General features: G+C 37.9%; 1 protein-coding gene across 1 annotated transcript in view; it reads left to right on the top strand.

Annotated features, from left to right (window-relative positions):
- TNKS (tankyrase) overlaps window positions 1-13,161 on the top strand; it is a 107,927-nt gene that overhangs the window by 48,516 nt on the left and 46,250 nt on the right. The window contains exons 4-5 of the mRNA XM_085222639.1: window positions 5,234-5,270; window positions 6,137-6,212. Coding sequence (XP_085078765.1) covers window positions 5,234-5,270; window positions 6,137-6,212 — 113 coding nt within the window. The remainder of the gene's footprint in view (window positions 1-5,233; window positions 5,271-6,136; window positions 6,213-13,161) is intronic.

The following is a 13,161-nucleotide window of genomic DNA, read 5'->3' as shown; positions in this document are numbered from 1 at the left end:
GACAGAGGGACTTTTTCATCTTCCTGCTGCTGTGGTGTGAAGAGATAGCATTTCTAACAAATAGGACAGCACATCTGAAAAGAGTTTCTGTGGGAAACGGATGTCTGTTATATGCTAGACATAAACTTAATGGTACTACTATGATTTCAGATGTACCTAAGACCCTTTTTGATATACCACCTAACTCTTCTTGGAGACCAAACCCCACAAAGAATAAACATGCCATTTATTCTTAGATAGGACTGCATCTAACAACTGCGATATCTCTTGTATGTTGAGGTGATAGTCATGCTTTGAATTAACTGCCAAGAACCTTTTCCATTGCTTAAAACAGCAGTAGAGGTTTTACCAACCTGGACTGTACAGAGCTGCACAGTTCCTGAAGTGCTGCTTCCAGCCAGTCCTTAGAAGGCATTGTGTTTCTATAACGCTATATCAGGAATGCTTTGTGTCCAGCTTTGTTCACCTGTCTGAAAGCTGTTCTATGTAAGATGTTGCCAGGCAAGTGGTTTGGTAGAGTTGTGGCCAAGGCCAAATGATATTTTTTTGTTCTAATTCCCACTTCCCTTTGAAGTGTGTTTCTAACAGCCTTCACTGTCAAGTGAGGGTTGTCAGTTTTTTAAGTTTTTGGTAAATTGCTAACTTGTAACCATGTCCACAATTCCTCACTGGTCTCCAGCAGCAGGCAAAGTTAAGGTACCATCTTTCCTCCTTGGAAATATCCTCCTTGTGTCTTTGGTGTGTTTCCTCTCTGACAAGTTTTAAGTTAAGATTATTGCTGTTCTGTCTTTCAGCCTATCAGCTTATAAAATCAAACTACTTGCCTCTGAGAAGTAGGTGAGTACAGATATGGAAGAGACGTAAAGATACTAACCCTTGACAAGTGAGATATAAGGGAATGTAATACTAAAATCCAAAATTATGTTGTTCATCTTTCTTATGTGTTTCTTATACTACTTAATTATAAGTACCTTTTCCTAAGGGATTATCTTTCAACATAGCCCTTTTTCCCCCCTACTCTATTAGATAGTTACTCCCACAACCTTGTGCTTTTAGGATGGCAAAAATGCCTTGCTCTGATTTAACTTCACATTTTAGTCTCAATTGTTACTGTACATATAAGAAAAGTTAACTATAGAGGGCAGTATTGATGAGTATTTTAATGGAGTGATCGGATCCTTCCAAAAGCAATGACATTGAAAATATTGTAATTTCCTAGAAAAATCACATTGAAGAAACCAAACAACAAAACAGAAAACTAATGGTCTATCACAAGCATTGAAAGCTTCTTATTCCAATTATGACTTGACTATTTGTTTAAATACTTACAATGAAAAGCATAGCTTATGTGGATGTGCTCTTACTCTTCAGTTCTAGATCTGAGAAGCCCTGGAGAATCAGACAAAATGTATGCTTTAGTTCATTTCCATGATATTTATTTCTTTACTAAACTCTGTTTGCATTCCAGTTTCTGTGTTCTGTGTAGCAACCCAAGTAGGGAATCTCCCATTTCCCCTCTGTACCACATTGCTCAGGCTTTTCATTTTTGTGGACCAGACTGGTTGGTCAGAGTGAGCTGGATGAAATAATGTATGACATTAATTTTCAGGGAGTTGTCCTCAGTCTGGAAAATGCGCAATTGTATACGATAGAGAAAACACTGTTTTGTTTAGGTTGTTTCAGCTCCAGTTGGTTTCTGTGTTAGTGAAATGTTGTGGGAGAGGGAGAAAAAGAGAGAGCCTCACCTTATTTCTTAGTGTAATTGCCTTGTAAAAAGCACTGTCTGTGCCATTCAGACAGCTTTTTCAGCTTGCAGTAGTCAGATGAAATTTCAGCACTTCGGAGAGAGAGTGAAACAGGATTACTTATTTCAAAAGTATGCTTCAGGACTGCTTCATTCTGTTTTTCCTGAAACTAGAAAATTTCTGTCTCCAAGACATGCATACATGACTGATATTTCAGTCTCATATGGTAAATTTAAAGGGTTCTAGTGAATTAAAACTAGAAATAGATTATTCCTTGTAACTCTAACAGTGGAGTTGGTTTCTGCTGCACTGAAATTTTCTATGGACCCAGCTGTAGGAATACCACATGATTATGTATCACCAATTGGCATAAAAATAGAATAATGGCATCTTTAAGATGAGGAGCAGTCTGGCAGAGCAAAGCTCATGCAGTCTAGCTGCAAAAGGCTGGAGGTGCTCCTTTCCTTGCAGTTGCCATCATGAAGCCGGAAAGCACAAACAAAAGGAATACCTTGGGAGCCCATAAAGCTTTCTGTTGGTGCATACTTGTCTTCCATTCTCCTGTATCCAGTGCTCTTATTTATGTATACATCCCCAGCCCAGGATTGTCAGAGAGCAAGCAGTTGAAAATTGCTTGCCTCATAGTATTTGTTGGACCGTGGTTTTGGCCATCTTTTTAGTGACAAGGGCAAACCAATGTTATCTTTCACATCTTTGGCAGAGAGACTTTCTGCTGTACAAAATATTGCTGCTAAAAGTCCTCTGTATTGATATTGTGATTGCAAGGATGTTTTTCTCTCAAAGCTAGCAATTACTAAGAGATTTGAAAAAGTAGCTCAGGCTGCTACCTGCGCTTTGTTCTGAAGATGCCCTTCTGCAAATCTATAAATCCTAACCTGCCCGACGGAGCTCTTTAAGAGATGTTATTAGTTTGGTTCAAGTCAAGCAGTTTGACATTTCTTGAACAGAAGCATTGCTTGAGGTTGGTAGGTGGTATTCTTGTACTTCAGCTCAGAATTTGAAATTTGTCTTTGCCATGAGCACACATGGTTTATTTCTAAATGCTTTCCAAAGAAATATTTCGTTTGTTAGCTTTTCCCAGATGCCACCAGCATCTCCCTCTGCACCTACTGTCTGTGAAAGTGGCCAAGGGGCTCCTACATCCAGTTACATGCCAGGAGCTACAGAAGAGCAGAGAACCCTGTGTGATACGTTTGGCTTTTTTTTTTTTTTAATTAAATGTGCCAGTGTGGTATCTGTGCAATGTTACATATTGCTTTGCAGAGTGGGACAGCTCTTGGAGAGTAACAGCCAATTAAAATATACTGTTTTTTTTAACGTATATCACAATGTAGGAGAGCCATAACAAATTTCAGCAATAGCTTGAATGAACTTCAACACTACCTATGATACTTTATTTTTGAAGTACTTCTTAGTAAAAGTGACTAATTTACTTGGGTGTACAGTGGGACATTTTGAAATCCAGAGCCATGGCCAGGAGGGGGAACAACTGTTTACATGAATTAATAGTGACAGAACAAGGGGGAATGGTTTTAAACTAAGACAGGGGAGGTTTAGGTTAGATATTAGGAAGAAGTCTTTCACTCAGAAGGTGGTGATGTAATGGAACAGGTTGCCCAAGGAGGCTGTGGATGCCTCAACCCTGGAAGCATTCAAGGCCAGGCTCTGGGCAGCCTGGTCTGTGGTTGGCAACTCTCCACATAGCAGGGGGGTTGAAACAAGATGATCATTGTGGTCCTTTTCAAACCAGGCCATTTTATGATTCTGTGATTTCTTTTGATCAGTAATGCTTTCAATAATCATGGTATTTGCAGAACAGGCTTTTGTGTAACAACTTACTGAGCGGAAAGGAAGAATGGTATTACACATGTCTAATGTAGAAGCATTCCAAAGGCTGGTTAGGGCTGCTAAATGCGCTGCCAAAACCACTGTAAACAGGTCTTTTAATCCGATTAGGTCTCTGAAGTGTTGATACAATACAGACCAATAACTCCTGCAGGAAATCCAGCTGCTTCAGATTGTTGCACGAGTAATAGTGGTTTTTTTTTTTTTCTATTCACATGCTGGCCAGAGCTTTTCATTCACCGCTGATTTGAAACACTCGACTGTGCCCAGTATTGCATCTTTATAAAAATAAAAAGGAGAAATAGGGCTGATGGCTGGGCTGTGGTGTGCAGGATCCCCAGAGGGTGCTGGGGAGCGGCAGTGAGCAGCAGGCCTCATGCACATTTTGGAGGCATTTCACCTTTTTTGTGTGCCTGTTTTCAATATGAAACGCATAAAAAATCTTCCAAAAGCTAACATATGATTTTCATGGTGTGTCGACAGACAAGCAAAGCTGTCATAGGGCTTTTACTGAGGAGTCCTGCTCCTGGGATACTTCGCAATGTAGCTGGACTCTGGTGTGGGGTTTCCCATGGCCTGGCTGCCTCTCTTCTCTGCAATGTGTGTTTCACTGGAGTCATGTTACAAATATACGTATCAGACAGCACAAAGGTTTTCTGTCTTTTTGCAGAATGGCGTCACCTTCCTGCTTTTCTTACAGCATTGTGATCCGAAGCTTTAATTCTCTGGCAGGTGTTACATGGTATATTTTTTTGAGCCCTCTCTCTCTTGGCTCTAAGGATACCCTTTGCTCTGTGACTTTAGGAAGCTGCTTTTTCTAAATTCTGAACTTCAGTTCTCTTTAACTTTTATTACGCATCATGTTTCAGTAGAATACCCTCTCACTTCCACGGGTACTGTGCTCTCCTTAAACTATTTGTATAATTTTTACTGTGCTTTGCAACAACGTTCCCAATTGTCTATTTTAATTCAGAATTTCAGATGTAAATGCTGCTTTAACTAATGGTTGCCTCTAATATCGTTATCTCAAAGCCATGTAACAAAATCTCCTACAGAGTTTCATCTGTGCCTTCTATTTTAAATGCATATTTTCTTGGAAATTGGCAGATGATAGGATGTTTGGGATTTTCTAAATAATTGCTCTTCTCAAGAACTAGGTGAAGTTGAATATTCCCATTGAAATAGACTGATGAGGGCTTTGGAACACGGCAATTTGTACCTTTTAGAAAGCCGCACTGCCTTGCTTTTGTCTCAGAATTTATTATGCTTCCCAAGTATAATGTGACACAGTGAATAGGGCAGGGGGTGGGGACATCGTCTTCAGCTGACACACCGCTATCAGCGGGACCGTGTTTCTGGCCGTAAGATTTCACAGTCATTGGTCGTCCGAAGAAAGCCTTTCCATCTGAGGATTGGACAAGACGATGCGTCAGTTTGCTGCCCGTCTCCAAGGTACTGCTGATGCTGCCTCCACAAGCTGGCTAACGTCACAGCTCCATCACCCAGCGGGGTGTGGGCTTTTTTCTCCTCTCCTCTGTTTTAATTCTGTATTTGCTTCCTCCTGCATTTCTTAATCTGTCTTCTGCCAAATGCTAACAGCATGATATTTTGCAATCATTTAGGTGAATACAAGAAGGACGAACTCCTGGAAGCTGCTAGGTGAGTGCTGCTTAGAATATAAAGCATATTTTGGGGGTGGAAGGAGGAGAGGAAAAGAGATTTTCACAACAGTGATGTTTTATCATTGCTTTTCCATGAAATGATGCAAACAAACCACTTAATTAGCATAAATCTCTTTGGACTTTCCAGTATGGTACAAACGGAAAAGCCTGTTTATGTAATTGAAATCCCCCATCGTGGTGGTTATAAGGTTAATATTGAGATTTTTGCTTTAAGCTGCTTAAATCCTCTTTATCATTTTGTGACTGTTCTTTTCAGGGACAAATTAAATATTATAAATAATCCTTTGGGGTTTTTTTGTTTTTGTTTTTTTTTTTTTACTACTACCTTAGGATTTATTTTGAAAATAGGCTTTACGAGACAGAACATATGGAAGCCTATAGAAAAAGTGTAAAGTTCAGTCTTATATTCCAACGATGCTTTCATCCTTCCTTTTCATAGCATGAGACCATATTTATAGGCTGTTTATCCTTCTGAAAAATTTCAGGATATTGGTATGTAGTTATTCCAAATGTTGTGGGCCATATGCGAGATAAAGGTATTTAATTCAGAACAAGCAGTTAAGCAAATGGCTTTCAGAGGATCTGTAAAATTAGATAAAAGAAAATATAGGATGAGGTTAAGGAAAGAAATGAAGTGTGTTTTTGCATCATCTATTATAATGTTATTTCCTGTAATTACCCTTGGTTTTGAAATATTCAAAAAATCCTTTGGCCATTTGACATTCTCCCTGGCAGAGTACAGATTTCAATATATGATACTTTGATGTCCAGCTCCTTAACAAATCTTTTGCAGAGAGCTGTGTTTTTTTCTCCTTTTCCTAATTCCCTCCTCTTGGTTTACAGGAGTGGTAATGAAGAAAAACTGATGGCTTTATTGACTCCTTTAAATGTGAACTGCCATGCAAGCGATGGGCGCAAGGTAAGTTAAATACCTGTTTTATACTTCCATTTTTTGAGAAAGTCCAATTTAACCATAGTGAGAAGCTTAGATGTATAAATCCAGACCGTGTATTTGGGTGAAACCTAAATGATGCATTTTTTTTACCATCAAATTAAATCTGTTGCACCTGACACTGGCAGTTGTGACAGACCAGCAGTCAGTAGATGTGGATTTTGTTTGTCTTTTTTCTTTTAAATGTCAGACCCTGGCATATGTGTAAAATGAGACCCTAGGACCTTTGGTAACAAAACCAAAATCTACTGTTGCACATGAATAACTGTGGGAGGGAAGCTGTTATTGTGTGTGAACATTGTCTGAGTGAGGCGATTTGTATTCAGCATAGCCTCTAATGTGCTGCCACATAGACTGGCAATGTATTGATGTGATTAACACCTTCTACATTTTCTTAAAATTTGCCTTATTGTTTTGACTTTCTCTGTCAGAGATGTTTGAACAAGTTAAATTAAGGATTAGACTGAAACTGGAGGAGGGAAGAACACAGAGTAAAAAGTAGATAGTACCATTTATGATGTTTGAGACATCAAGATACTGGTCTGTCTAGACTGTTGGATTTTCAGACATGGAGGTTTTTATTTATTTATTTTTAAGTGTACCAGAACATTCCTAATCTGCATCTATTAATCAGGTCTCTCATGCAACCATGCATTTCACCCTTGGAGAGGAAAGCATGGGAGTGATTTTTCCTGTGTAGTGTGTTGGTGTGTAGTGTAGACCTCTGCCCTTTTTAGAGCATGTATGAAACTGCATGGTCGCACTGAAATCAGTGGAGATGCACCAGTTTACACTGTCTTTTCATTAAAAAACATTGCTGATTTTAAGGATATGTTTGTGAAAATAACTCCAATTTTTAATATAAATTTTAAACTGTTTTCTCAGTTGTGATACCTGTAATGCCTAGTATGTGGAAGAAAACCCAATCAATTTTCAGATTGTTTACATTTAGGACTGATCAAAGTTTCAAATCTTTTAGGTTTTTAAATCAGTTAATTTTATGATCTAGAAACAGTCAAAAAGGGGCTTTATTTAGTTTATCTGTATTGGAGTGGATGGAATACTCCACATCATTTAAGATTAAACACACTGCCTGTCATTCTTAGCTTCTCTTTTTCATTTCTTTAAAGACTTTTCTGTTCAAATGAGACTGCATTTGGATATGAATAGTGGACTGTGCTATAATAATTAAGTGCTGTGATATGCAGCAATGCATTACTGGGGAATTGAGTTACCATAACTATTGATTTAAGGCCAAAGGCAGAGTTGTGATTTCTCTCAGTGAGGAGAGGTATCATGCCCTGCAGATATGTCTTCTGCAATAATTCACTCTAAAATGAAGGGAAAAAGTTCTTATTAATTTAGTAGAAATTCATGTATTATTGCATCCTTTGAATTAGTTTGGAAATTTATGCTCAAAACTCAGCAAGCCTATTGCAGTTAAGATTATTCAATTTGGACACTTCAATAATTTGTGTGTTTGGTTGTTAGCATATGTATTGGTTATTAAAACTCCTTGAGAATTAAGGCTCACCATCTGTATTAATAAGCTTTTAAAATGATGCCTACCAGATATTCTTTTCATCATATATGTGCAGACTGTTTTAAGGTGAAGTAAATCTCCACAGCAGGTGTGCTATATAACTGTTAAATGTTTTAAGGCATGACTTTCAGGTTCTGGGCATTTTATCTCCCAAAGTTCTACTGCAAGTGAAGGGGTGAAGGGAGCTTGTCAGTCTACAGCATAGCTTTCGTGTAAACCCAAGTCTCTCATGGGGTTGCTGCCTCCAGTTGACCTATGGTGATTTCCCCTAGCTGCAAATTTCTCCATTTCAGAAGATACGTTTTTCATTCCTTGGTGGATTTCAATCCTTGAAGATTTTCAAGCCTCAAACTTAGAATAGAGTAAGACAGCAGACTCAGTAGGGTGTGAGGGCCAACTCTGCAACATAGACATCTATAGAAGCTCCTATACATTTCTCTGCTTTGTGCGTTAATCTGCTTTGCACACTTTGGAAATATCCAGCACTATTTTGCAAAGGGAACAATTTAGTTTTGTGGGTGAGGAAATTAAGGTGAGTCACAGTATTGATTTTTCGTACTCAAGAATATGAATTTCCAGAAGGTGTCATCTAACAACCGTTGCACTAGAACTGCTGACAAAATAGCAGAACGGTCACTATATGGTTGGTCACAATGCTGCTTTATTTACTGATGTGTATAGTTTGTTTTTCTTCTCTGGAGATCTTTAATGTAGAGTCTTTAAATTACCAATGTATGCTGAGAACTGGAGTTCCTGAGTTTCCTACACACCAATCTGCTGGGAACATGTGCATCACAACCAGATAGATAAAAGGGATAGAACATCAAGACAGTAGCTTCTTGGTCTGAAACCAACTTGTGTTGGAAATAAAGACTTCCTGCGTGCTGTGTGCTTCTTGCCACCTTTCGGATACGTATTGATAGATTGATAGCTAGAGTCTGATTGCTAGTGGACGCGCTGCTAGAACAGGTACAGATGGTGCTGGTAACCATTGCTCCATCTGTTTGCTTAGCATAGAGATCAAGATTGAAAGAAGTGGAAACCAACATTTCTTCTCTGCCAAGAGTGAGGTGAGATTACTTTGGCACAGTGGAGATGTTCACATTACTGAAGCTCTTGAATAGTTGTCTGAAGAGAAGATTCACTCTCTGTTGCTAGTCTCGCCATTATTTTCTAGAGGGAAACGTAAAGAATAAAGAAGAAAACAGTTTTCATACACTAGCTAAAGTGTTATTGCATACCAATAATTGTTTTGACGACCAGGAAAAATCAACAGTAATATCCTAGATAAACAACTATTTAGTCAAAATTGTCCATTTTGTAGCTTGATAAGGTGTTAGCCTGTGTGTCTGTTGAACAAGGGCACAAACAGTACTTCACAAGTATCAAGCTATACAATGCAGTGTATGTAAAATTGAAGAATTATACAAAGGTAAGGTGTCAAAAGAACTGCTGTTTTGTTGTTGGTGGTTTTTTTTTCCAAACAATCTAATTTGTTTTCTAAAAGCTAGGATTGAGTTAAAATAGTCATTTCAATGCCATTTAGTTTTGGTTTGATTTTCTTTTTTCAAGAGAACACTTGAAAAATAACAGAGACGTTAGGAATGTTACTGGATAGGCTCCCCATGGAAGTACTTGAGTCACCATCCCTGAATGTGTTTAAAATTCATTTGGATGTGGTGCTCAGGGACATGATTTAGTGGAGGATTGTAGAGTTATGTAGTATGGTTAGGTTGTGGTTGGACTTGATGGTCTGTAAGGTCTTTTTCAACCTGAGCAACGATTCTATGATTCTGTGATGTGGTGTTAATATTTAACATGTAACTGCAATTTTACATCACTTCTACTTAGTATGCTTTGCAAAGTATTTGGTGAATCAAATTGGAACTTATTTAGACAGGATTCTCCTGGATACGTGCATACGTGGTGTCTGAAATTTCACTGTCTCTAGATTCTGAGCTCTGCCAAATTCTGTTTATATAATGTATAATTATAATGGTTTCTACAAGATAGGCTGCAATTGAAGTTAATGGGTGGTACTGAACTTTCACACCACTAAAAAGTCAAGCCACGTATTTGATTGTCTACTATGTAAGGTACATAGGCTTTGGAGATTTGCTTTAAAGTCTTTGTTACTGTTCCTCAAATATTTTTTTGTCCAGAAGTACCATTTAAAGACCCAAGTTTGGTGAATTTTCCAAGAATGTTGACTATCTAATATTGGTTGACTACCCTAATATTCTAAAGCAACAGGATCCTGTGTTCTACTAGAAGCTAGAACTATATGGTTTTTTTTTGCCATGAGAGCTATATTTCTGATGTTACAACTGTCACAGCTTACCTAAGCAGGTAGTTAGTGTCAAAAGAAAAGCTTAAAATCTGTTAGGGTTGCAGGTTGAGTTACAGCTATCTCTCAGCCTGCTCATTTCCTTTGAGAAGCTGTTATGGAAGCTTGAAAGGTGTCTCAGGAAGAAATTGATGTTGCATCTGTTATTTTCTTAAAATACAGAACTGTCTGAACTAGTAAAGACATGCTGGTTTTAGTAATTCAGATAAAAAATGTTCTCTACAAGGCAGACTTCCTTCCCACATCGTTTCTTGACAGCTTTCCAAAGTGAGCTACATCCAGCTGACATGGTAGCTATTAGCAGTGGAAGGATCTTTTTTTTTTTTGGATTTTTGCTGGATACAGTATCCATCTCCTGATCTCTATTCCACATGCTCAAACCATGCTGGCACTGAAGTATTCAGTCACTAAGTTTTGGTTGTTTTACAAGCATGTCTGCGATTTGGCAGTGTGTTTTTTCTATTCTTTGTGTTTATATTTTGTGTGAACCATGTGGAGGGAAAAAAGGAGACTGCCATAGTGTCTTACCTGTGAACATCAGCTTGTCTCACATAAAATTGTCTGGCACAAGGCAGGTATTATTTCCAAAAAGTGGCACAGAAAGTCATCCCTCCACAGCTACATAATTTACCTTCCTATAGCTTTGCTTCTTGCCTCACCTCTTTGAAACCAGAAACTTAAGAATTTCTGCCATTAGTGGTAAGGAGCCTGTGAACAACACACTGCCATCCTTAGCCAGTGAAGGTCTATCCTGTATACGTGGCAATGCTCCCACAAAAAAAAAAAAAAAATATATATATATATATATATGAATTTGTTTAATAGAAGGTCATTGCTAGAGAGGGCACATGGTCCTACTTCATTTTATTTCATTTTAGTCTTCTGGCTCCCAGCACCAGGCTCTCATGAGTTATTATAGTGCCTATCCAGTGTTCTTTCCTATGTCTTTAGACAGCCCTGACTCCAGAATGCCAGTAGCAAACCTTTGCATGAACCCTTTTGATAAATCAAAAACTTGACTTTTGCATATATTATATAAGAGACCATGTCTTTAGCTCTTTCCTTCCTGCCATACAGTCACTCCTTTTTGTGTGCAGTGCATCATTCGAGTTCATGGATGCAGGGTCACAGATGTAAGAAATCCGTCTCTGAGAAGGTCTGCAGTGCAGTGCTGGATATCATGCCCTCACAACATCTTGTGTGGTTGCATTTAATGAAGAGAATTGAGTGGAGTGGTACAATATCCCCCAGTCCTGCTGTGGGACATCTCTGATACAAACTGCCTTTCTGTTGGATAGTGCACCATATTTCTTTTCTTGTCTCTCCTCCACTTTTACTCTGTATGCGTAGCCAGCTTAATCAGCCTGTGAAACAGGAGCTGAGAAACAGAAAATTAATTGTACCAGAACCAGGCAAGTTACCTCTCCCCTTACCAAGGAGTCTTTCAGTCTCCTGCTGGCAAATGGATTTGCCAAGCCCTGTTTCATATTCTGACTGTTCTCAACTATTTTCATGAAAAATTGTGCAGTTCAAAAGAGAATTGGCTTGCTTTACAGTTTCTGAATCTGTATGGAGCAATCAGTCCACGTTTTCACAAGCTTTTTCTTTGCAGTTGTTAAGCCTAGAAACTTTGACAGAGGTTGAGATTCTCTGGTAATAAACTTGTCTCTAGGAACTGGGGAGATGAATTAAAATCCACCTACTGCAAGATTTGTGGTCAAACTGTGTTGTGACACTGTAAACCTTTACAATTGAGTGTGTTTTTCTTTTGCTACAGCAGCAAAAATGAAAATTAATACCACATAAATGTATAGGTCTGCTTGTACTATAGATATATCTTTATTCAGATGAATGTTGAATATCTTCTGGAATAACTTATTGAAAATTCACATATAATACCAAGAGTATTGTTTAAACATTGTGAAAATGACGCTTTTATAAAGATAAAGGATGCATATTTGAGCAAAAGAGTTTGGAACAGATAACTGACACAAGGCAATTCTGTCATAAACGATAGTAATTATGAATACATGTGAATTCTACACGTATATATATATATATATATTTATATGTCATGTATAATAAAATATTTGGAGTCACAATTTACGCATATTATTCCCTAAACTTTTATGAATTTTTTTTCTGCTGATGTGAATTGTATGTCGTGTTTGTGGATACATCAGAAATTTCCAGTCCCAGGGCTTTTCTGCAATACCAAATACTTGCGTGTGGAGGATTGGAGCAAAGGAATCATACATAGAAATCAGAGAGCAAAAATAATAGGATTTTTGTTGAAAGCAGACATCCTGACAGTGTGTGTATTTGCGTGATTCAGAACAGATGCTTTCTTAGTTTAATAATAATAGGTTTTAAAAAATCACTTAACTAGAAAATATTTCTTGAAAAAGGCAGTTCCATGCAATGCATCCTAAACAGGTATTTCAGAATAACTCTGCAGACGAGCCTTTGCTGCATCTGCTTATTTGCTACGTTAAACTTCAGTCTGATTTTGATGAAGTACCACAAAACATGTTTGTGGATGTGAAAGGTGTGTGGAAGGGCTGTATAACGTATAATATATAAATACATATACATTTGTCTTCATATATATTTTTAAATTATGTAGTTATATATCTTTATACACCTTTTTATATACCTAGCTGTGGGTACGTTGTGTGCATTTAAATGTGTGTGTATTTCAGAGGTATGGCTAGGTAGTATGTGGTTGCCTAGGGATAAATATGAGCCAGAACACATCTGTTTTTCCAAACTAATTTTCTGGGGAATGAGAGAGGGTAGAAAGAACATCTGTTTCTGTTGAAAACAAAAAGACTATTCTGAAAGCTAGTTGTTTTAAAAATGTGTCATTGTCAAAATTCCCTATAGCATTTTTTTCTTACTTTGGAGATTTAAGAGGTATAGGTTGTCTTAAATTGTGTTGCTGTACTCAGTAAGGGCTCCATGCCAATCAGCTCTGTATGCTTTTATTCCATCTCAGATATAAAGTCATTCACAGTACCTAGATA

The sequence above is a fragment of the Meleagris gallopavo genome, chromosome 4 (genome assembly GCF_905368555.1).
Source record: "Meleagris gallopavo chromosome 4, MGAL_WU_HG_1.1, whole genome shotgun sequence".
NCBI classification, from domain to species: Eukaryota; Metazoa; Chordata; class Aves; order Galliformes; family Phasianidae; genus Meleagris; species Meleagris gallopavo.
Note: the sequence above shows the minus strand (reverse complement) of the source record. Positions and strands in the feature narration are given on the sequence as shown.